This window comes from Typopeltis vanoorti, chromosome 16 (assembly GCF_054136105.1).
Source record: "Typopeltis vanoorti isolate ZY-2024b chromosome 16, IOZ_Tvanoo_1.0, whole genome shotgun sequence".
In the NCBI taxonomy this organism is placed as follows: Eukaryota; Metazoa; Arthropoda; class Arachnida; order Uropygi; family Thelyphonidae; genus Typopeltis; species Typopeltis vanoorti.
In genome coordinates this window covers 69,888,838-69,915,765 of record NC_143564.1, presented here as the reverse complement: position 1 = coordinate 69,915,765, position 26,928 = coordinate 69,888,838, and the positions used below count along the sequence as shown (strand labels likewise).

Here is a 26,928-nt window from a genome sequence, read left to right as displayed (position 1 = left end):
AAAGCAATCTTGTTGTTATTCCAGCTGATATTTCTTAATTACATTCATGGTCACGTATATTTGTATGTATTCACTATTTCAATCTGTTTTTGAGTTATCATTATTTATCTATGGTTTTTGTCTTTCCATTCCAAAATTTATTTCTATTTTACTCCAAACAAATATCTGATTTTTATTTAATCTCACTCTACTTAAATTATTTGTCTTTCATAATATAGAGATTTGATTTAATCAATAAACTTTAGAAGGTACAGAATCTGCATTCTTAGATATTGTACTGATAAATTGAAAGGGATCATTACTGGTATAAAATGCATTCTGTTGATACACTGCATCTTATGAATGAGGCAGGACAAGAAATAATCTTTTAGTTGTGTGATAGATGCCTAATTTGATTAGAATGATTCAGACAAGAAGTGAAAGAAGGCAGTCTTGTTGTTGAACATCACAACAGCAGATCACATGGTTTACCAATGCACGTTCTTGAAGGACTTATTCCAGGAACTTGAAACAGAGACAGACCAGAATAAACTGGATAAACAATATAAAAAATTGGATAGATGCCTCACTTACAGAGCTGAAAGCAAAATGTCAATCTAGGACTGAGTGGAAGATTTCTATGAGGAATATTTCCTAATATATACTCCACAGTCCTTTCTGGACTGTGGAGTATATATCTTTGTCTCTTTCCAGTGAACTCTATCTAATGTTGATGACATGAGAAGCAAAGCCTGAACCACCATCTGATTCTAGAATTCTTATGTATTCTTGGTATTCTTCGATTTTGATCTTAGCAGAATGACCAGTGTAATAAAATAGCAAAGTTGACATGAGCAGGATACTTGATGATACAGGTAAGAATAGTGGAAACAATTTATCTTTAGTAGATGGTAAAAAAGACGATAGCTTTTAAATTTGCTTTGGTGGAGTAAGGTGGCTTTTTTCCAAATGGATCCTGTGATGGGTGCCACGGCATGAATGGCTAGTCCTGAGCAGCCAGATGTAGTTTAAGTGTTCTAATGTAGATGTCGTGCCTGTTTGCTTGCAGCTGCTGGGTACCTGGTACACTGCAGGTAAATCCAGAGGTTGTAATTTGTCTTTGGGAGAGTGGATGAGGGATGCTAGTTTTCTGTTGCCCATTGAAATGGTGCTAGCTTAAAAAAAGCCACATTTACTCCACCAAAGAAAATTTAAATTTGAGAGGCTTTTCCTCGAATTTGTTCCAGCTCTCACCAACTATCCCACCATAAACATATGGTTGTATCAGTCTGCCTTTCATATGGGAAACCTTCATATGTAGACATTCATAGGCCAAGAACACCCATCCAAAACCAAAGGGTGGTATAGTTATAGGACTTGAGGCTTGTCTATATTTCTCCTGTTCCATCTTTGTTGCTGAAGTATGCCTGCCTGCATGCACATGTAATAATTAAAAAGTTTTAGTTATTTAGTCTATGTTGTTAATTTCCTGAAACATGATCATTTACACAACTTCCTAGGAATGCCTTTTGTTCTTGCCCTCTACTTTATGTACAGTCCTTTCCAAGTCCTACAAAATCCCCTCTCCAACTTAAATGTCTCTGTCCTCTGCCTTTTTTGCCACCTATCTAGGCTATGCATCCTTAGTCTTTTCCTGAATCATTATTGTCTTAGTCTCTATTCTCTGGACATTCTTGAGGTGGTATGATGTGCAGTCATCTTCTTATTTCTACATATCAGCTAATCTTCTTATCACAGCAGCAATGCACTGTGTAGTCTCTACAACACTTACAGTGTGCTCTTTCTCTGTAGTTTAGGCATCTGTCAACTATTACTCCATATCATGAATATTGTCCACTTCCTGGAGCACAGTTCCAACAGTACAGCTCTCCCCTTCTATATTACAAAGGATAACACCTTGCATTTATTAACATTGAACTGCATTTGGCATCATATCACTTTATAACTGTCTTCAAATTTGCTTCATAAACAAACAAATAAATGTACCCTCCCAATCTGCATGAAATGTCATTAACAAATAAGTTAAACAGTAGGAACCCAAGAACAGAACTGTACAGAACTACCGGTTATTTCCTTTGCTTAACTCTGCCCCCCCCGTCCTTCCATACATTCTGGTATTGTTCAGACAACCATATCTCTTGTCTATACCTCATATGACCACTCTATTACATTCGCCTATCCCAAAAACTTCTACCCTAACTTGTCATGCATTTCTCTAGAAAATACTGTAATGAATTCCATCATATTTGAGTCTCTTTTATCCATCACATTCATTACTTTATTAAATTAGGTAGTAAATTAGCCACATATGGACTACGGTGCACAAATTTGGTCATCTGGTTTTTAAAATGATGAAAAAGAAAGATTGAGAAATTGCAATTCATCGAATCTGGTAGATAGGAGGAGAGGGGATGATATGATAGAGACATATATAGAGATGTCTCCCATTAAATTCCTCCCAATGTTATTTATGTAAAGAAATAACAGTGGGCTAAGAACTGATCCTTGTGGCACACTCCTGGTTACTTTAAATCTTTCAGATTCACATCCCCCCCCCTCCCCAAATATATTTTTTTATTATTTTATTTTACTACTATTCTTTTTATGGGAAAAATATATATTCCAGTAATAAGAAAAAGCAATTGTGCTAAGTATTTGGCTGATTTATATATGGAAAATTCAGTACTCTCAGTGGAGTTTCGTTTGTGTGTTTTTGACAACCCCTACATCTTTAGAGAGGATAGAATTCTAATGTAATTTGTGAGCTATTTCAGGTAGCCAGGAAATAACAGTGTGTGATTGAGTAGAGTGGATTAATTAGTGATAGGTTGATTGGTCTCTTAGTAGATAGATGTTTTGTGTGTTTATGAACAGAGTAATCACCAGATGCATGATCCCATCTGTTTTTTTGTAATTTTTTTTAATACGCGTATTCTGCAGATCCATTAAACTTGGTGAAGTTTAAATGAAAATGTTCCTGATGTCATCAGGAACCTTTCCATTTATCCATCAAGATGATCACAGTGGAGAAGGAGGTTATGTGTGCTTTATTGTTCTATTGCCTTAATACTTTTTAAGCCAAGCCACAGCATAGTCATCTAGACAAACAAAAGGTTATGATTATTAGTTTTAAATGATGCCTGAATGGAGAATTTTTAGAGATCATTAAATTATTTAAATCAGTTTATTTACTCCTAATATGGTTATTCATCAGCTAAGTGTTTCACTATTATCAAAATTAATGTTGTTTCCTGCTCATCAGAATATTCTATTTGCCACTTAGATCACCCCATGTTTTTGCAAATTTGCTTTCTTTTTGCTAGGTCTAATAAACTTGTGAATTTACTCCAAAAATCACTTGACCACCTGCAACATGACTGTAAATGGATCAGATATCAGAGTGAAAGATATCCAACTTTAAATCACAGAGCTCTTCCTGAAATCAGCTAAAGAGTCTTTTAACATAAAATAAATATGGCTGACTCAGACTATCAAAAATATAGTCATTGAGTTCACTTTTCTCACTGTATGCCTGGGTGTTTGTCTCTTTCTTTTCTGCCTGTAAAGTTGCTTTGATGAATAGTGTGAAATATTAGCTTCATAGTTTACTTAATATAATTTAACTGTTATTATCCAAGGTATTTGTTTCGTGGGTGCCTGTGTAATCTTCACTTCTGTTAATGCTATATCATGCTGAAGAAAGATCATTATAGGTGTGATTTATAGTTAGCAGAACCTTCTCTAAATTTTAGCCTGTTCTCAATTGTTGGCAGTAGCAAGTTTTCCTTTCATGAAAAGTTGAGTTTTTAAACCTACATTTCAGAAAAAAATGACCATATTTACCATAAACTCAGACTATTTCATATATATTTCCTGATAGGGTAAGAAACACAAGATGGTGTTAGTTATATGCCAAACTCTTGTAACCTTTCATTGGAGGTGAATTTTCACCTCCTGTTGTCGACGATGAAGAGGGACTAGATTTTTAAAGTTTGGCCTAAAAGAGTTTTGTCTATTCTGTACATTTGGTAATGAAATAAGAATAGATTTATGATATCCCCTATTTCTATGAATTTACATGCCGAAATAAAGCCTTTTAACCCTTCTTCAATAATTATAAGTACTCACGGACCAAGAGTTTTCTTATAAAAACACCTGTTTTTATAAGGAAACTTAGATCAGGGACTAGGAGGAATCCAGAGGGTTCCTCCTAGTCTCTGAACAGTTTGAAACAGCTGATATACCACTGAAACCTAAAAGCACTAATTAAAGTTAATACAGGCTCCTGAGCAGAGCTCATGTCTTTTAAGTAGTGCAGGCCTTGTCATTTCTGCTGCCAAGGGTTGCATTCTCATGAGCTGCATTTGGTCTAGTTTTGAAACTTTCTCAGTTTCTATACATTTGACTGTGAAATAGTAATTTACATCACCAAAATGAAGCTTTTAGACTCTTATTCAATAATTATATATGTGTAGTATGTACCATTAAAATCAGAAATAACCTGAAAACTTCAGCTGTCAGTCAACTTTATATTGGTCATATTCACCTCCAGTTATAAAGAGAAGGGAACATAAGTGATGAACATTAGTCCATTTAAGTGGAGGGGAAATGATTTGCATAGCTGCCGTACACATCGGCTTCTTAATTGGACAGAGACCTAATAATGGCCAGCTGGCATAAATTGATACTATTCTCTTAGCATTGCAAATGAAATATGACACTATATATACAGCATTTAATTCAGAATTTAATTAAAACTCTGGATTAAAGAAATACTGTATATGATATCATATTTCATTTGCAATTCTAAGAGAATGTTTGTGGATAGCAGCTCATTTTATGTTTGAAATATCTGATTTAGAATTTTTGATCCAGATTTTTTTAAATTTTAATGGTATAAGCTATATATATGTAGTTCACTATGGGACTTGAACAGAGCATTTTGAAATTCAAACATTAATTCTGCATTTTCATTTTTACAATTTCATACTCTTCTAGTTCTTTCTTATGTCTCCCATTATTGTTTGCTATATTTTTTTTCATGTTGTTGGTTTTGAGTATTTTATATTTAGTTCCTGGCAGTCCTTCATGTTTTGTCAATAGTATATGATTTCCAACCATTTTCTTTGTCTACTGATTGTGATGTTATTTGGTAAGGAAATTCAGTTTGCTTTCATAAAGGTTTTGAGCTTTTACCATCTCTAATGGTAAGCTTAAAATAGCATTAGGTTTTATGAAACTTAGGCTGGAACTTTTCCCTAATTCATTTAGCACATAATTTTGTTATAATGGTGTTTACTGTAGTATGCATGTATTGTACTATGAAGTCGTTGCTGTATGGACTTTTTTTTTTTTAATACCAAATAACTAAAATTATATGAAATTAAAGGTCCCTGTTTTTTCAGAAATTCTTGACAAAAATACTGAAAGTTGTTCTCCAAAAAATCATTGCCAAAATGGAACATTGATGCCTTACAGCTTCAAATAATTGACTAGATAACATAATTCTAACTTTTAAGTGAAGCTGCACTGTGGAAAGGGTACAAAAGTGGATAACAAAGATGGTTTCAGGACTGTACAATGTTAGTTGTGAGGATTGGCTGAGGGAATGTGTACTTCAGAGTTTGGTGGATAGAAGAAGGAGAGGTGATATGATTGAGACTTTTAAGCCGTTGAGAGGTGGTCACAGGGTTGACACTGGGGAGTTCTTTCGCTTGGTTGAACAGCCGGAAGGAGTGATGACAAGGAAGTTACGAGAGAAAACTATGAGCAAGAGGGTGAGGAGTGGTTTCTTTGCATGGAAGGTAGTTGAATCATGGAATGCATTGCCTGATAGAGTGGTAAGAGCAAGAACGGTCAATGAGTTTAAGGAGTGGTATGATAGACTTTGTGTTTCCTAGGAAGGACCTCCCATGATGAGTCTTTTGACTCCGTGGAGACCTGAATAATAATAATAATAATAGTATTAACAGCAGCTTTTTTTGCACTTTACTTTCTAAAGCTTGATATTAGCGTAAAGGTTAAAGTTAAGCTTGCATTTTTTATTTTTGTGTCTCCCACTCACAAGGTTTATTTGTAAACCTATAGTACATTCATACCATAGGTGGGCTAAGGATTTTCTTTCTATATTTATAGATTTTATATATTTTTACATGCTCTAGAGACCAAGCATGAAACTTTTTCAAGCCACTCATTTGAAGACATATAATATGTCTTCAGATGAGTGGGATGGGTGGTGGTCTCACACCAGGCAATGAAAATCATCTATTACCTAACTAATGACAATCACAAACAACCATGCACATGGTGGAATTTGAACAGCCTATTAGTTAGAGAGCAAACTGCTTGGCCAGCCAGGCTATCACATTTGAATTGATGCTTACTGGTTTGGTATTCCACTGTATTTTTGATTAGTTAGCAGTCATTTTATGTATATAAGATTGAAGAAATGAAAAGAAACAACGGCAGGATAGAATGTGGGTATTGAAGCTTGATAAAAACAAATCTTAAGAATTTTTTATGTTTCTTCAGTTTATCAGATCAGCAGGGCTAGCTCGATAACTTTGAATCCTGTCCAACTAAGAAAGTAAACTTTTTTTATGTGAAATTTTCTTTAATTTAGTAAAGAATATTGTAGTCATCACATAAAACAATCTTTCATTGCATAACTTTGGTTTCAGTATTTTATTTTATTTTTTTAGACTCATCTGCATTGTTGGGAAAATACATATGATCAGAGTGCTATCCATTTCAGGAAAGATATTTTGTGTGAAACGTTGGCAAGAAATGTTGTTCCTTTGCTAACAGTCACTGCTCGTCCTTGTGATAGTAAGTATTAAAATTGGAACCTCCAAATTAATATGTCTAAAATTCACTGTAAATTAAGGTTTCTTGTGCAGCCTGTTAAAATATTTCTAAATTCAGATGTCAAACTGCTTCATACATGGAATTTTACACTTGTGTACCATTTAGTTTTAATGCTGTACATAAGACATAGTTAGATAGTATAACTTGTAACACTCAGTGAAACAAAATATGTGTATTAGCTTGCATAAAATTTTCAGTTGAAGTGCTGATGATACATTTTTATCCCACATAAAGGCAAATCAGTCAAAGAACACATGCAATTAGCAGAAAAAATACTATTGCAGGGTAAAACTCGTAAAATCCAACAAAACAAAAGATGTGTATTGGTTTGCAGTAAAATTTACATTTGAAGTACTGATAGACACCTTTTGGTTGGAAAGACCTAGGTTAAGATCCAATTAGTGCTTCAAGAAATATTTAGAAGAGCTTTTATAAATGTTCTTCACTGAAGAAAAGTGAATCACATACTAAGGTGATTGTTGTTGTTGTTGTTTTTTTTATGCAAATACAAATAGCCAGATAACACACATGCAGAAGAATATAGACAATGACTTATCCATTCTGTCATTTCCATTATTAAGTTTATAAAAAATCAGGTTATTTTGCTGTAGCTAAAAGATGGAATGGTTGGTTACTGCTGACTGAGTGACTTGACCAATTGTTCTATTCTTCCACATAGATTCATTTGACTCTCCACCACCAGCTTCCCTTAAGATTCTGTTGTATATTTACATATTTAATTCCCATCCTTGCTTTCACCTAAATATTGTGCTGAAGATTTAGAAAGTACAGTTTTTAGCAGAACTGTTTTACTTCTTTTTTAGGTTCTCCATTCAGAATTTAGTTGATGTTTCAGTGTTCCTGTCTGTTTTCATATTTGTGTCTTTTACTGATTTTCATGACAAATTTGTTTGACTAAGTTATTCAGCTTGGTTAAGGAATCCATGTATTGCATCTTTTATTCCCTATAAGTTTGTTGAGTTGACTCTCCACCATATGAACTTTGCTTATTCTGTTGTACATTTCCATATCTGATGTGTCACCTTACTAAATATTGTGTCTAAATAGCTGAAATATTTTACTTTTTCTCTAAGTTCTCCATTCTAGACACATCTGATGTTTTCAGGATTCCTATTTTCCCTATTACTGATGCAATTATTATTATTACTATTATTGTTTTTTTTTTTTTCAATGCTTCTCTACTATTCAAGTTATGATTAAACTAATCTAGAGTATTATAACAAATATATATATATATATGAGGAAATGAAGGTTATAACAAGAAGTACATTTTTCATGGTAATATAACATATGGAACATAATTTTACACATACAAATGTACAAAAACTATTCTGTTGTATATTTCTATTATACCTGCAATTGGAAGAGCAGTGGGAAACTATGCCCTTCGATGAGAAAAGACTGCAGTTCAATTCTCTTCATGAGAGTGATCGGCTTTCTCATATGAGGATAGCAGGGTTTTTCTAACAGAAAGCTGGGTTTTCATACAGGCAAATCAGCCAGAGAACAGGACACATGCTGTTAACAGACAAAAATACTATTAGGGTATTAGCATATTGGGATTGGCATAGTGTCTAGATGGGGAAGAGTGGCACAGAATGCAGATGGAGGATTAAGTAATCTAGATGGAAAGTGGCAGTGGAGAGTACACTCCTGTGACAAAGTATCATGTGATATGTTATTACAATAATAATAAATAATAAAAGTTCAAGGTAACGAAATGTTATATAGATAATTGTTCATATAGCTTGAACATACTCACTGCAGTATCACTTTCCAGAATAAAGATAGAATGAGAGTAACTTAGGAGGACAATCTTAATTATTCTCATATGTGAAAAGTAGTAAAGATTTTATTTTAGAAACTTTGCAAAGATAATAAAGTACTTTCTTCTTGCCTTTGTTGTCTTGTCTTTAATTCTAAACAACCAATCAGTTTATCAGTTGACCCACTATAAGTTTTTTCCATTCATCAAATTCACTTCCACGTTCACAAACTCTACATCTTTTCTCCTGCACACTGACTCATTTGCAGTTCATAGCTCTTCATCTCAGCTTACCTCTATCATACCATGGCAGTTGACTTACAATTTTTACTTTCTCACTCTTCTTATTCACTTGTACCAGTAACTCTTTCATATCTTCTTGAATGCCATGCTTGTTCTCATCCTGAATCATTAGGAGTGGCCAGGATAATCATCTTTTTCAGTGTTCCTCTCTACATCCTGACAGTCATTAATATCCTTAATCTTTGCCCAAGGAAACACAATATCATCACATTTTCCTCAAGCATTTCTATTTATCATGGACTTGCCATAAAAAATTCTATCCTTATTTTCTCATTTTGGTTCTTTCATATACTTTCTCTCTCCTTCCATCTCCTACTTCTTTTGCTTCCATGCCATACCACTGCCAGACATTTCTCCAACCATTCTATCTTGTTTTGTTCTATGGAAACTACCGGGCTTCTGCTTGCAGAGAATATACCTAAAGCCAAGTGATGATCCAGCTCTATGTAATGTTACCATCATTCACACAGACAGGGCAGGGGATGGACCTACCAGGGGACAACCAGTACCCCTTTCCACCAGGTCCAGCTTAACACCAACGTAGAAGTAGCTGCTATCTCTCATTCAGAAATATAATGACAGTATGCTGCAACTACCTTCCTCCTATAAATTAAAGATGCCAAGAAATATATTCACAGAGCTTGTTCCTGAAGTATTTTCAGGTCAGGGCAACTCATATATAGAGACTAATGACTTCACATCACTTACCTTAGTATCCCATAATGCAAAGCACATATCCTTCTGGACATGTATAATGCTATGCATTATGGGAAAGGTCACTACCCAGACCAATTTCAACCTTTATTGAGGTCTCATCAGTGACAGGACAGGAGATGGACCTACCAGTGGGAGCCAGACCCAAAAGTTGTACCAAGGTTGAAGTAATGCAGAAATCATATTTCCATATATGAGTAGCCAAATGGTGTCATACCTCATTATTAAAATACTCTGGATTAGAGATAGTTGATGGGAGTTTTTTGACTTGGTTATACTATAAATTAAAGATGCCAAGAAATTATATTCTTGGTTTGATCCTTTATCCAAGTGTAAGCAAACAAAGTTTGTGCAAACTTTGTTGTTTAAACCTGCTGTTTAAAAGTAAAAAACTGATGACAACTTACTTGGGAGCTATCACTTTCCTGTGATAGCTCCCAAGTAAGTCTGCTTACTCAATTTTCAACCATGATATCTGCAATGCTACCTACTTTTCTGCATGGACTATCACGTGCTGCATTGCAGATATCATGGTTGAAAATTGAGTAAGCAGACTGTCCCACTTTTTCTCATTAGCGAAGACGTATCTCGGCCCAATAAGAAAACCAAGAGACCCATGGATATCAGATTCAACTAGGAACTAATCAAAAGAAGGCAGTTGGAAAAACAAAGAGACACAGGGACCGAAGAATACAAGAGATTACATAGAGAAATCAGAAGAGCCATCAAGCAGGACAAGGAAAAGTTCTATACTAATAAATGTGAAGAAATAGAGTTCCAGATGAGAAGGCATAATTATAAAAGGATGTTTTATTTAGTTCGTGACTTAAAGCACAAGTTTAAGCCTAAATTGAATGTCATCAAAGACAGGAATGGATCATTACTAACAGAAGAGTTGGAAATCAAAAACAGATGGAAAGAATACTGTGAGGAACTGTACAGCAGAGTGGATAAAGAAAATTTGGAGGTGCCTTCTCACCAAGAAAATTTTGATTTGGAACCTCCTCCACTTAGGCATGAAGTTGAAAGAGCAGTTAAGCAGCTCAACAGCAATAAGGCCCCAGGTGCAGATGAAATCCCAGCAGAGTTAATTAAGGCCACAGGGGATGGAGGGATGAGAGTGTTTCATAGATTGATTACAAGGATATGAGAGACAGGATCATATCCTAGAGACTGGAAGAAGTCAGTTTTCATACCACTACACAAGAAAGGTGATAAGAAAGCATGCAAGAATTATAGAACTCTCAGTTTGATATCTCATGCAAGCAAAATTTTATTAAAGATCATGCTAAATAGGATTGGGGCCAAAGTTGAGGCAGAGATGCCCGATGAACAAGCAGGTTTTAGGAAAGATAGGGGCACCGGAGATCAGATCCTTTGCCTTAGACAGATCATAGAAAAATATAAAGAATTCAGACTCCCTCTGGTAATGTGTTTCTTAGACTACTCTAAAGCTTTTGATGTGTTGAGCATGTGAAACTGTGGGAAGTAATGAAAAGAATGGGTTTTCCTCAACACATTATCAGGTTGATAGCCAACTTGTATAAGGAGCAAGAAGCCACAGTAAGAACAGGTGTTGGATTGACTGACTGGCATCAAGTTGGAAAAGGAGTTAGACAAGGATGTTTACTTTCTCCTCACTTGTTTAGTATATATGCAGAGGACATCATGCATGAAGCATTGGATGAGCTCAGGACAGGAATTACAATAGGAAATAGATTGATCAGTAATCTGAGGTATGCTGATGATACAGTACTCCTTTGTAATGACATGGAAGAACTAGGACTAATTCTTGACAAAGTTAACAAGATCAGTAATAACAGAGGACTTCAACTCAATTCTAGCAAGACAAAGATCATGGTTCTCAAAGGAAAAACAAACAGAGAAGCTCTTGAGAAACAAGTGTATCTTAATGGAGAAAGAATTGAGGAAGCCAGAAAGTTTGAGTACCTGGGATCCATTATTAATGTGAAGAATTGAAATTGCTGTTCAGTAAGATGCCAGAAAAAGGTTAGGAATGGCTAAAACAGCAGTCAGAGACCTGTCTAAAATCTGGAAGGATGGATCCATCTCCATGGGAACAAAGTTGAGGATTTTAGATGCAGTTGTTTTTCCAACACCGAATTATGGATGCGAGACTTGGAACCTAAAGAAGTCAGATAAGAAACGGATATCTGCTTTTGAGATGTGGTGTTACAGAAGGCTGTTGAGGATATCATATACTGAAAGGCATACAAATGAATGGGTGTTAGAAAAGATTAGTAGAACTTTAAGGCTCCTTAAGGATATTGACAGAAGAAAGTTAAAATATTTTGGACACATAGAAAGGATGGAAGGAGGACTTCTCAGAACAGTAATATAAGGTAAAGTTCCTGGAAAAAGAGGCAGAGGTAGACCATGAACGATATGTATGGATGGCGTGTGTGGAGTGATTGATCTTCAAAGAGTTGAGGCTGCCAGAAAAGCAAACAACAGGACTACATGGCGAGGCCTGGTGTGGAACATCATCGAGCATCGGAGTGACCATATGGCATCTGTAGATGCCCAGTGAACATAGAAGAAGCAGAATTCATTTCTGCAGAGGTCCTAATTCCTATCAGTAGTGCAGTGAATCATGTAACAGAGTGTATTATAGGAGCAGCCCAGCCAGAACTGCACAGTTTCCATGCTTCCCTAAGCTATAGTGGAATGGTGATTGCACATTAGCCAAAGAAGTCCTGAAGAAATCTTGGAATTTTCTGCAGATACCCCATAACAACAGACTTAATTGCTTTCAAATGTGCTTGAACTCAAGTTAGATACATCTATTGTCATAGCTAGAAAGAATCCTGGATCCATTATACATCTTCTATATCAAGACCCACCAATAACAATCAGCATGGGAAAAAATACAGAAAATTAAAGACAGATATACCACCCACCAGTTCTCCATTCTAGAACATAATGGTTGCACAATTGTTAATCTGGCAACAACTGCAGACACACTCGGGGAGATTTTTGCAAAAAAACATTAGCAACATCTTCTTAACCCCCCCCCCCCCCAAGCTAAGTTCCTTTCTCAAAAATGCAAAGGAGAAAAACAACAAATTCTCTTTTCTTCCAACAGCACAACAGAATACAAAATTCCATTCACTATGGAGAAAATGAAAGTTTCTTTGTTTAAGTTCTGTCCAACTGCTGTTGGACCAAATAATGTCCATTACGAGATTGTAAAACAACATCTCCCAGATTTTTTATGATGGAACACTTCACAATTCCTGAAATTTTCATTGAACACCTTGGTTATTTTGTAATGTATTAATAATTAATTAATAATACATTACAGTATTAATAATTAATTATGGCATAATCATAATATACTTATGTATACGGTGTGACATGCTGACAAATATAAAATTACATTTAAATCAGTTATCAATCATTGGACTAATGAAATCTTGTAGCATATTATAGTTTCCTCAGGCCAACATCATTAAATTAATTTGTGCTGATTTTCATTGACATATTCCATTCTGATCACCAAAAATTTTTAATATTATAAGTACTTACGAGTGAATGCAGACTTTTTTTCTCCTGTGTGCTGGTAGTTTTTCCCTCCTTTTGTACATCCTGGAGATCGCTTTGTAGGCTGGAGGTGGATGAATCACTATCTTTTGCATCACAAACACCTTCAATAAGAGATTTCTTAACACCAAAATTAAAGAAAGCCCTTTGTCTCTTATTCATATAGGCCTATCACTTTTAAAAACTCACGGCACTATGGTTTCGAAACAAGCACTTTCACCCTACAATATGAACTTGCGAAGAAAGTATTCAGTATTACTAGATTTGAGAACCGGATACAGACTACCTTGATCTTCAATTTCATTGGAAAAATTTTCTTTATACTTCCTTGTTGATTGGTCACTAACATTTGCAACACAGATGTTATTTGGTTCCGTTTTGAGAACAGAGGATACGCCGCCCATTGTTGTAATCGGCTTGCAGGCAATTTTTACGACCAGTCATAAACAGCAGTATTTCCTTTCCCGAATTACTTCCATGTTTAAAAATACATGGCTTGGTCACTGACATCATGTAACACTTACACTTTCCGCGGAACACAATTTGGGGAATCCTGTTGTAAAACATCTGTCACCATCAACCATAGATCAACTGTTGTAGCTTTACAACAGAATCTTCAGTGAGAGCTTATTTCTTGATACCTGGCAGAAGCCAATTACTATTGCATTTCCTAAACCCAGGGATCCCAAATCCACAAATAACTACTGTCCATTTGTTCCAACCAGCTGCCTTTTATGGTTTCTAGAAAGAACTTTTTTTCAACAACACGTCTCTGGCTTTCAGAAATATCATTCCTGTACTGATCATCTAGTCAGGCTGGAGGCATCTGTTGGAGATATCTTCCTAAAATGTTAGCATCTAGTATTGGTTTTTCTTTGATATGGAAAAAGCATGCAACACGGTTTGGGGAGTTGGAATTCCGAAAGACCTACATAATTTTGGTCTCAGAGGCAATCTCCTGTTTATATCAAGAACTTCTTATCTAACTGAATCTTCTAAATACAAGTGGAAACTGCTCTCTCCTGTACAACAAAGAGAATGGAGTTCCACAATGTTCAGTTTTAAGTGTTACGTTTTTTTGCAATCAATGTGGACTCAATAACAAAACAACTTACTCCAACAGTAAGTAATGCCCTCTATACCATTTTCTACCATTCCTGTAATATGAGGGCCATAGAAAGACAGTTGCAGGAAACCATTGACCATCTCTCAAAATAAGTTCAGATTTTCACAGCAGAAAACAATTTGTGTTCATTTTGCAGCAGACATAGTCTTCATCCTGATCCAGAACTCTGATCAGCGCAATCATTAATCTCAGTTGCACCAGAAACAAAGTTGTTTGGACACTATCTTCCAGCTTTTGGGTACTGACAGATGTTTACTTCATTTGTACAAAGCATTGATAATATCAAAACCTGATTATGTTTCCGTAATCTGCCAGGCTTGATCCTTATTCCTAGTCTGTGTGTCGAGGCAAATGAATCACCTTTGTCACTTCAATGCCAATACCTGTCTCTTCTATATGTAACTAAAATAAAATCCTTGCCAGAGTACTTCATGTATCCCACTATGCTTCAGCTGCAATGGGAGAATCTCTACAACATTCAACAGACTGCCATAAAATCCTTTTGTTTGTGGATAAAAGCTCTCCTACAAGCTCTAGAAATAATGGTAGACAACGTAGTTCAGATGCCACTGAACTCTGCACAAATCCCAATAGAATATACCAACTTTACAGCTGAGCTGTATGCAATAGTTTGCATGAAAATACATCGAATAGCATTGCTACCAAAGGTGCATAATATATTCAGACTATCAAAGTTCTCTCCAGGCAATAAAAAGCCTAAAACTACAAGAACATCCAGCTCTCTCTTGAATCCAATACCACCTTTTTCACTTATGGAAGCTACACTAAGATGTATGCTTCTGTTGGATTCTAAGCCATGTTGGGATCTAGGGAAACAAGGTTGCAGATACTGCTGTTACGTCAGCTCATTTTTCAAGCATCTGCCCTCTGTCTGTACCATACACAGATTATTAGACAAACTTCTATCCCTATGGCAGTCATCTTGGAATAGAGACTAATAATAAGCTTTACCAAATTAAGCCTGAAATTAAATCATAGCAGCCTAGTCTGTGCAGTGTTTGAACAAAGGAAGTCGTACTTGCTTGACTGTGCATCAGTCATAGTCATCTCACACACTCCTTCCTGTTTAGGGATGATAACATACCTGCTATCATCTCAAATATGTAAGTTTTGTAATGCTGGACTCAGAATGAACACAGTCATTATTTTAACCATATTCATAATCTGTCTGAGCCCAATAACTCAGGCAAATTTTATCAGACTCAATTGATGATTCATTTGTTTTTAAATTTTTACAGACAATCAACATCTTTTGCCACATATAGATCATTTATTTTATTTTTATTTATACAGTTCTTTCTTGTATGCACCCTTTTAATACCTTGTGGTTTTTTATGCATTATCAACGTTGTACACTTTTTTTATTGAACATTTTACACCTGCTTTTTATCTAATTTTATATACTTGGTTTTTTTTTTCACTTTACTTTTTAGAAATACATTTATACACAATTTTATCTATCTCATTATTTATCTATTTTACTATTTTTTACCTTATTTACTACTATGATAATTTCTTGCTGCTATATCACCACAGCTATACAGCAGCAATAAATAAAAATACTAATCAAACAAACAAACTCTATGAAGCAAATACATTTCGCAAATGGTGAAGAACATAAAATCATTGAAATTGACTGACATTGTTCTGTGCATTGTGCCATGATGCAGAGTACAGTATACAGTAATCCCTCGATTAATGCCCCCCCCCCCCCCAATTAGTACGTTTTCAATTAGTGCTTCATTTTTTTTCAATACCCAAATTCGATTAGTGCACCTATACACAACTTAAAAATAAATGTTACAGGTTTTAAAAATTTTCTATCTGTACATTTTTATGGCTAACTATTTTAAAAAAATCATTCACCAGAGTGAAATAATTTAGTTACCAATTTAAAACATTTTACAAAGTTATTTTTAATGGTATACTATACTACTTCCATGTAACTATGTATACTATGTTCCAAATTTTTACTGCCGAAACTTATTTCGTTTGCTATAATACGCCCACAGATTCGAGACCCTTTGACACTTCTGCGCATGTCACTAAAAGGAGAATCCATTCTCATAATAGGGTAATCAATTCATATTGCAGGATGAGTTGTTTATTATTACACATCGGAAAATTAACTTTTCTTTTGTGAACATTGTAGTTTTTAAAGTGGTAACTGTTTTGCTTGTATAACAGTTGGGAAATTTTATCTATAAAGCACGTGATTTTGCCTGTCAGCGACGAATTCGTACGTCCTTCATTTCTTTCTCCGCTTCAATGATAACGTCCAAGAGTTAATTAAATCTCATTCTGAAGAATTGAGTGATCCCAATATGCTAAATTTAGATGCACAGCGGGAAGATCCCGAAGAATATGAAGAAAATTTAACCACTGATAGTCAGCCAAAAGAGATTTCACAGAAACAATTTGAAAATATTTTTTGTACAGTCGAAGTTTTTAAGAAGCAATGCATAGAGGCTGACCCTGATGAAGAGAGAAGCAGTAAAATTTGCAGAAGAGTAGAAGAGGCAATAGGACCATACCGTCAGTTGTGTGAAAAAAAAGAAACAAAATGCCCACCAAACTACATTAGCTCAATTCTTTCTTAAGAAATAGAATAATAAATTTATATTCCGAATATGTTTTATTGTCTTTCAGCTTCATGGTTTTCCTTTAACTAGACCTTGAGACATACCCTAATTCTTTTATAAAAAAAATTAAGGGTCAAAAAAGAAATCTGAGGGACGAATTATACATTTTCCCATAGGTTATTATATTCGATTAGTGCATTTTCAATTAATGCGCCTGTTTTAAAGAACGCATTAGCTGCACTAATTGAGGGATTGCTGTAGTATACTTATAACAAAAATAGTAGCATTTAAAAACTACAATAACAAGCAAACAATGTTTACAAGGAAACAAACAAAATTTATAAAAATAATAATATATTATTTTAATTTAAATATTATTGTAATTTAAAATTTGACAAATTTTTTATGAGAGAGGACTTGAAAGTATTGTTAAAGGTAGCGAAAGAAAAGAGTGACAGAGTTAGGATGGTGAGTCTGTTGCCTCGGTATGACAGAGAGGAGTTTAGAAGGAGGGCCATAATCGCAAATGACTTTATGCGCAGGTTATGCAGACGGTGTGGTGTGGAATGAGTTTGATGGGCGAAAGGATTTGTACAAGATGGATGGCCTGCAATTGAATTGATTTGGTGTGCGGAGACTGGAAAAAGTGTTGCTGAATGAAGTTAAAATGGATGTGCAGAACCAGGGAAAGTAGAACTATCATGGAGGGGGGGGGGTAAATATGCAGACATCAGTGAGACAGTTGAGTGTAAGAATGCATATAATGTACCCGAGCCAGTACTAAGGACAAAAAATCAGAATGGAATAGTTAGAATAACGCATCAAGATATGGGTGGGACAAAGGGACCACTGCATTTCATGTATACTAATGACAGGAGTATTAGGAACAAGAAGGAAGAATTTTTGGCCTTGATTGGCTCTTCCTGGCCACAGGTTATTGGCATTAGTGAAACATGGCTGACGGAAAATGATATAGTTAGTGGGATAGAATGTGTAGGTAGTGGTTTAGGAGGGACAGAGAGAATAAAATGGGGGGAGGAGTGTTATTGATGATAGCTGATGAACTGCAGCCAAGGAGAATTGAAGTTGTATAGCAGGATAGTGAAAAGAGCTCATTTGAGGCTATTTGGTGTGAGATTGAGACTGGCAGAACAAAATAAACAGTTGGGTGCTGCTATAGACCAGGTGATGGAATACATGGTGGAGATAGTATGCATAAACAAATTGATGAAATGAGTTCCATGACGTTAACCTTTTACCCTGGAGTCGTATGATCATATCCTCGTCACTCCCCGTTGACATATATTCGGTCTTTACCTGGTTAATGTTCATGACTCTCTCCTCCAATACCATTCTCCACTCTTCCAGGGTCTTTTCAAGCTTCTCTCGGGATGATTTGCAGAGAACAATATCATCGGCAAACATCATGCTCACTGGCACCTCCTTCTTGACATCCATGACCAGATTAAAGAGGTAGGGGCTCAGAGTTGATCTCTGATGGAGCCCTACAACAATGGGGAACTCCTCTGTCATGCAGACACTAGACCTGACCTGAGTTTTCACTCCCTCATACATCTCCTTCACCAACCTCACGTACTTTTCCGACACCCCCCTTCTTCCTCATACACCTCCATACATCCTGTCTGGCCACTCTGTCGTATGCCTTTTCCAGGTCTATAAACACCATATGTAGCTCCGCCTGCATCTCCCTATATTTCTCCATCAATCCCCTTAGCGCAAATATTGCATCCGTTGTCCCTCTTCCTGGCATAAATCCAAACTGCTCCTTACCAATTTTTGTTTCTGCCGTATCCTTCCTTCAATTACTCTTTCCCATATCTTCAACGTGTGTGACATCAGCTTGATCGCTCTATAGTTGCCACAATCTTGAACATCTCCTTTTCCCTTGTAGATTCGGACGAAAATGCTTTTCCTCCATTCCTCTGGTATCTTTTTCTGTTGGGCTATTTTCCTCATCAGATCCCATAACATGTCTACACCCTCGCTGCCCAAGCTTCTCCACACTTCTCCAGGTATCTGGTTCCCCCCCCCCACAGCCTTTCCATTCTTCATTTTTCTCAGTGCCCAATACACTTCCTCTCTGCTTATGTTCTGCACTGATCCTTAGTTTGCCTCTCCATCCTCACACCTCTCTCTTGGATTCTCCTCATTTAGTAGATTACAAAAATATTCTTTCCATCTTCCTCTGATTTTATCCTCCTCTTGTAGTACTACTCCTGTGACGTCCTTTATCTGCTTAATTAACGTTATGTCTTTCGAGGCGTTATCTCTAGCTTTCGCTATTCTCAACAACTTAGCTTCACCACCGTTTCTCTCCAGTACTTCATAAACCCCTTCAACTGCCTTCGCCCTTGCCACAGCTCTCTTTGCACTTTTCTTCGCTAATCTATACGCCTCCTTGTCAGCTCTGGTTCCAGTCATGTCCCATTTTTTCTTTGTCTCTTTCTTTTCCCTGATCTCCTGCACCTCCTCATTCCACCAGTATGCCTCCTTATCCTCGGGTGGCTAAACTCATTCCTTGGACCTTCCTCTTCCAATTTCAACCACTTTATTTTCCTATCTTTCCGCCACTTCCGTCTATTCTTCTTTTCCCCTTTTATATCACAGTCTACCCCAACCAACCTGTGCTGTGCCGCTACACTTACTCCGTTAATCACTTTACAGTTTTTCACCTGTTTTTTTTCAGATGTTTCCTTCTGCACATAATATAGTCAATCTGACCCATCCTATCCCCGCTCTTATAACTTATCAGGTGTCCAACTCTCTTCTTAAACCGTGTGTTAGCTATAGCCAGGTCGAAGGCCACAGCATGCTCTACGATTCTTTTACTTTCTTCATTTCTTCCACCACTACTCCAACTCCGTGCACCCTTTCTTCACCACTTCGTCGCCTTCCTACATGCCCATTCAGGTCTGCTCCGACGATCACTCTCTCACCATCAGGGATTCCCATTACTACCTGGTCTAGTTCTCTCCAGAATGCCTCTTTCTCCTCCTCATCACAACCTACTTGTGGAGCGTATCCACACACTTTCACAGCCTTGCTTCCTCCAATCTCAAGTTTAACACTCATAATCCGATCATTCTTCCGGCACACCTCGCAGACTCCACCCTTCAGCTCCTTGTCGATGATGATTCCAACTCCGTTTCTTCCATTCTCATTCACCCCACTGTTAAACAGTTTATATCCTTCTGCCAGCTCCTTTGCTTTATTGCCCTTCCACCTTGTCTCCTGCATGCACAAGATCTTCAGCTTCCTTCCTCTCATCATGTCTGCTATCTCCCTACTCTTCATATTCACTGTACCCACATTCAGCGACCCGATTCTTACTTTTCACACTCTCTCTCTTTCTGTTGGACTTGCTTCTTTAGCCGAACCCATCCTTGGTTCGGTAGCCCAAGCCCACTTCTCACAGTCCTCGGGCGACAGAACTGCACGTCACTTATGGGGGACGCCCTAGCTGTTGTCCTTTCTCTGTTATTCGACATTTCATCCCTGGTTTTGGCATGTTTTTTACGGCCAGATGTCCTTCCTGATGCCAACTCTCCCCATTTAACCGGGCTTGGGGCTGACACTGAGATGGGCTAACTTGCCCTCCCCAGTGGCTGGGCTTCTTACCACACACATATATATAAAATTATTCGTTATTCATTCTCCAAAGGACAAATAACCTCTTCTACAAACATCCAGGGGCCTACAGAATTCTTCTTGACATAGGTCATACTTGCAGAAGTTTTGAAATGAGAAGGAACATTGTAGCAATATGGTTTATAACTGGGAAGAAAAATTAGAGTTAGCTTACCAATCTTCAATCATCACATCAAATGGGACAAACCCCTCTCTGTTTTGAAGAAAACTTTCTTGCTTGCTAGATTAAAGAATCCACCACTGTCATTCATTCATTCACATGGTTCTCTCAACAAAATCCAAGAACATATTCTAAATGATATCTAGAAATCATTGATTAGATCACTTAACATATTTGATTCGGCTAATCATCTCCAGACAATGCCTGAAAACAGATGAACATATGCCACACTTCATTGCTTCATGATGCTTCAATCGTTAAAATTGTATTACAGCAACTTGATGGTGAATGTTTTTATTTTTTGTTAATATCTGATTAAAATCTAATTTCTTGTAATAACTGCTATAAAGTTTATTTTATTAAGAGAAAAAGAAAGAAAGAAAGGAAAAAAAACCTTGCCAGTGAACACACACACACACACAGTTAACAGACAGATGAGTTGGTTAATGGATGGATCAAAGTATGGGTGGTCCTCATGAGTCTTGGAAGTCTGTGGAAGTACCATGTAATTAATAATAATTATTATACAGTCATGCTCATCATAGCAAATGATAAGGAATAGTTTGTTATAGAGGAAAATTTGCTACTGTGAATTGACTGTGTCATAGCACTGTAATTATAGGACATTAGTAGTTTGTTATTATTTGACACCTCCAGGGAGTCCAAGGACTCATCAAGGGAGGGCCTGCTCTACAACTCCATCTTCACCATTCAATCACCAACTGACCTCAACTACACCAACAGCAACTACCGCTGACCACCACTGGTATTTCCACAGACAATCACAAACATCACAGCAGGATTTGAACCCACAGCCTTTTGGCCGGAGAATGGATATGCCATCCACTCGGCCAACCAGGCCGACAGTAGTTATAATAAGTGAATTCACCATGACGGTATTTTCCATAGAGAATGTAATGTATTTACTGGATTATTATAATTAGTATTATTATTGAGAGACCTCCAGGGAGTTAGGAACTTATTGAGGGAGACCATACTATTCACACCAGCAGGCATACTTGTTTTTGAATTCATTAACGCTACTTGCACACACAGCACCAATGTCAATCCATTCTAATCACACACCACTCTATTCCTCATGTCCTTTCCCAATTCTCCATAAAATAAAATAAATACTGTTCAGTACAGCGAAGACAGATTGAAGGTAGTGAATGTGATGCAGCTACAATCCTGATATCATTTTTGAACACACTCCATTATATCAGAATCACCATGGAAACATCCTTGAGGTTAGCCTAGTGGCTATGCACTTCACAACCATATGCCTGGGGAAGGAGTGTCCATCTAGGCTAACCTGAGGTTAGCCTAGATGTTTGAATCCCATCAACAACGTGAGGAGCTTAAGGATCTTTCTCAGCCATAGTCAAGTTAGTCAGTCTTGGGCGTGGACAGCAGGCTTTTCTCCTTAGTTTATCTGGGGGTTTTCATCCCATAAGCAGGCAAACTGGTCCAGTGAACACATACAGGCTACTGTCAAAGGATATAGTACTTAATCCCTCATTAGGAGGACTCAACTAGTTCGAAGGGGTGGTCGAGGAGTGGGGGGGGGACCCCACATGAATAAATAAAACCAGGAGACCAGATGTGCACACAGTAGTCCAAGTGAGGTCTTATCAAGGCACTTGTAAAGAGACAAAATTACTACCTATTCTTTACATGTTAATGTTTGTCTCAACATTGCAATTATCTTTTGAGTTGTATTAGCAATCTTTGCTACATACCCCCTAAACTTCAACTTTCTATTTACTAACATTCCAAAATCCCTAGCATGATCAGCTAGCATAATCCCACTAATATAATATGACATTGAATATCTAATCACACCAAATAGATTAGACAGCCATTTTTGCATACCCACAATTCAAATCATTCTGCAAGTACTGCATATCAGCAGCACTCCTGATTACTCTACCCATCTTTGCATCATCAGCAAATAGCTATGTGTCGCATGTCAAATCCTTTCCAGTGTCATTAATGTACAAATTGAGTAACAGTGGACCAAGGAGGCACTCCTCGAATCTTGCAGATTTACGCTCCCCATATATGACTTTTTGATATATGTCAATCAATCATCCTCTTATCCATGCAAATAGTTTATAATCCAATCCAATATTCTCAAATTTATGCAACAGTCTTTCATGCTGTATTCTGTCAAAAACCTTAGAAAATTCAAAACTATCATGTGGTGTTCTCTCATAGTGTTTTGAAAATATCTTGAAAAATCATTCTATAAGCATATCCTTTGTATCTCTCTAATACAGTATTATAAAATCACCTGACTGCTCTTTAACAAACCCAAGCTGCTCTTTGTAAAGATTCCTATTCTCATCAGTTCAGTTTATATTTTCTCTAGCTGGCCTTTCCACCACTTTCACCACCTCAAATGACACACAGCCTGCCCAATAGCTTGCTACTGATTGATAGTAGTCCTCCCTCTTATGGTGGCTCTATTGTCTCTCTTTCTATTGTCTCTCTTTCAGACCCTTCTTTTTTGCCAGACTTAGGTAAAAAAATAAAAATAAATAAATTTAAAAAAAAAGCGCTCCTAGCTGCTTCAGACTCACTAACACTTCTGCTATAGCTTCATCCAATGTGACTTGTGTGCCATCCTCTAGCAACTGGGGTCAGTTTTTCATTCTGCTCTTTCTTCTACTAGCCAGTTTACTAGGAGCAGGCAAAGAAAAATTCCTAGGATTTGCTTTCTACTCTGTCGTTTATATGCCAGTTTCTCCATCATTACATTCATCATATTCCTGACTTACACCCTCTACTTACTCCTCTTTTATTGATGAGTATCCTCATCTTTATTCCTGCTTCTTAGCATTTTCATCCTTTAAAATTCCTGTTTGATTTTATGATTCATCAATTTCATTCCCATTGTGTTTAGCCCTCTGACTTTAGGAACACATCCTATGAAACTTATCTCAAACTAAGCCTCTGGCACTACTAATTCTCTTCACATCCCTTCAATTGATCTTACCATTATAAACCATCAATCAGTTTCCTGTTCTGCAGTAGTAACACACATCTCTTTTCTTCAGCATAACTTGCACTCACTTTGTCGCCTTCCATATCAAACCTTATCAATAACAAACCCTTGCCAACTGATGGCATGTTGATGGTGACTACTTTTGTTATCACCATATGAGATGTAATTACTAAACTAGTACTTATTTTTTTTCCACCACATGGTAACTAGCAATCCCAAGGAACTCGTATGTTGTTTCCTTTCCATTAATGCTTCCAACTGTACATTTTAGAATCATTTCCCACTGCATTAGCCACATCTCACAAAAATTCTAATATTCCTGGTTATCTCCACAGTCTCAAAGCTGCTGTCATTACTGATTTCTGACCTACCACTTGAAAGGTGATGGTGGAGGGACTAATGTACACAGCTCTTCTTGAAATTATCACTAATATTCCACCTCCTCTTTTGTCTTCTCAAAAAACTGTACCCATCGCCTTCTGTTATTGTCATTAATTAAATTTTTGTTAACCATAGTATTTTTTGCTTTATAAATGTATTGTTATCTAAATATCAATATGCTATGCCTTACTGCCATTATAAATGTAAATTAAGAAATTATGTTGCTAGTGGATTTACTTCAACACATGGTATAACTGACTTCAGATGTTATAAGTTTTTGTAGGACTCTTTTCACATGCTCTCTCCCCCACATATACACACACACACACACTGTGTGTGAGAGAGAGAGAAATTTACTGCATGTACCGTATTGATGAGCATTACTCATTAATATGGTATTGTACAGTAGTCATCTGCTTTTATTGGAAACTTTTAATAAGTAAAAAAGAATTAAATAAAATTCTTACATGATATTTCTGTACCATCTTCATATTAAAAAAAAAAAATGTTACATCTTAAGTTTCTGTTTTTCTAGGTAACCGTCCTTATATATTTTTGACATCCAGAGTGCATCCTGGTGAGAGCAACTCATCTTGGGTAATGAAAGGTACAATTTTCTGAGTTTTTTTATAGAGTTGGCATTCGCTATACCAAACCCTATAGGGAGGGAGATGTAATTTGTTATATCACAAAGTTCGCTATAGTGAATTTAGATTTTAAAAAAAAAATTACTGTACCTCCCCACTCCCTTTTCCAAGAAGCAGAGCAAATAGCAGGAAAGAGAACAAAAGAAATGGCAAGAAAGAGAATAAAAGAAATCATGGGAAATAAAACAAAAGAAATTGTGAGAAATAAAAGAAATGCAAGAAATAGAACAAAGAAATTCATGGGAAACAGGACCAAAGAATCCCAAACAATGAAAAAAATTACAGAAGACAGTACTAAGGAAATGCTGTTAATTTGCATGTTGAACATAAAACATGAATGATTCAAGGAACTTAATAAAAATTATAAAAATGAAAATTCAGAAATAACACTTAAATTTTGAATACAGGTAGTGAACAAATTAATCTAAACACTCAAATTTAACTATACACCTAAACCTCTTTTTTATGCGATGGTCCTAAAAATTATGCATAAATAGAATTCGCGTAAAAAGAACTACTGACTCCATAGAAAAAGTGAAGATTGGTTCCAAACCTGAAATATAAGCAAAATAATGAAAAAAAAAAAAAAAAACATTAAATTCGTTAGGATCATAAGAGGGGTGCTTAAGGGTCAAAGCTGTATAACTGAGAGGAGACCTCCACATAGCCTTTAAAGGAATGCGGAGAACCGACCAGGGCTTCTGTCCAATCCTCACCTTCTCGTGGTGCACCCTGTTGGGTATCTACTTTGATACTGAACGAACGAGGATGGGCTGGCAATTTGGGATTTAGCCGACCAAATTGTATTCTTATTGGTTAAACCAAAATAAAAAATGATGGTACAACATGACAAAATTTCATGCCGGCTGGGGCGTCGCCCGGTTAAACAAGGCCCCCGTTGTTTTCGCCAGGGAACCAGGGCGAACAGCGAAAAGTCAGCTATTGGAACAAATCTGAAAACAAACCCCAACTCAACGTCACCAGAGTTAAAGATCGGTACTATCAACGTAAGAAGCCTGAATGGCAAAGAAATGGAGCTAGCTGAGGAATTAGATAAGTACCAGATCGACATAATAGGGGTGACTGAAACAAAAAAGACCAAAACTGGTGAGATCTTTCTGAGCAATAAATACAAAATACAAAATAAATTCAGGCAATGATAATCAAGGAAAAGAAGGAGTAGCCATAGTATTCAACACAAAATACGAGACTAATCTTCTTGAATGGCAGTCAGTCTCAAGTAGAGTAATGTGGGCAAATATGAGAATGGGGAACTGGACAATGAGACTTATTTGTGCCTATGGTCCCACAGAAGGTTCTACTAAGGTAGAAGTGGAGGAATTTTTTGAGGCTTTAGAAAAAGCAACTGACACCATGAAAAAGGAAAAGTTGGTCCTTGTTGGGGATCTAAATAGTAGAGTAGGAAATGATTGTGAGACATACAAAAATATTTTGGGAAAATTTGGAGAAAAGAGCAAAGCTAATAATAATGGCAAATATCTGTTGGATTTCTGCTCAGGACATGGAATGGTTATTACTAACACCATGTTCCAACATAAAAATGTTCACAAATTCACATGGAGAGAAGAGGCTAGGAATAAGAAAAGTCTCATTGACTATGTTATTGTTGATAGTGATGTTTTCTCCCTGGTGCAGGACACCAGAGTGTACAGAGGATTTGAAATTGGAAGTGATCACTATTTAGTCTTGAGCAGGATAAAATTGAATTTCATATTGAAAAGAATAACATGTAAGAAAGTTTTAAAGCGAATAAAAGTTGAGCAGCTCTCAGATGTGAACTGTAGACTAAAATACAGAAATATTATTGAAAAGAAAATGAAAGAGTTTGAGAACAGGAATCAAACCTTGAAGATTCAGTGGCAAACTCTGAAGGAAACATTGATTGATTCTGCCAGAGAGGCATGTGGTGAGGTTGTGTGCAAGGATAAAAAATTCAGAACTCCCTGGTGGACACAGGAAGTTAAAGAGGCAGTGAAGGAAAAGAAGAAAGCATATCAAAAGTTCCTGGCAAATAAGTCAGCTTTTACTCTTACAGAATACAGAGACAAATGTAAGAAAGCTAAACAGTGTGTAAAAC

General features: G+C 36.5%; 1 protein-coding gene across 1 annotated transcript in view; it reads left to right on the top strand.

Annotated features, from left to right (window-relative positions):
• The window catches only part of LOC150098111 (cytosolic carboxypeptidase 1-like), a 551,906-nt gene that overhangs the window by 428,390 nt on the left and 96,588 nt on the right, over nt 1-26,928 (top strand). Inside the window, exons 18-19 of the mRNA XM_090406686.1 lie at nt 6,702-6,828; nt 24,719-24,790. Of these exons, the coding sequence (XP_090262812.1) occupies nt 6,702-6,828; nt 24,719-24,790 (199 nt within the window). The remainder of the gene's footprint in view (nt 1-6,701; nt 6,829-24,718; nt 24,791-26,928) is intronic.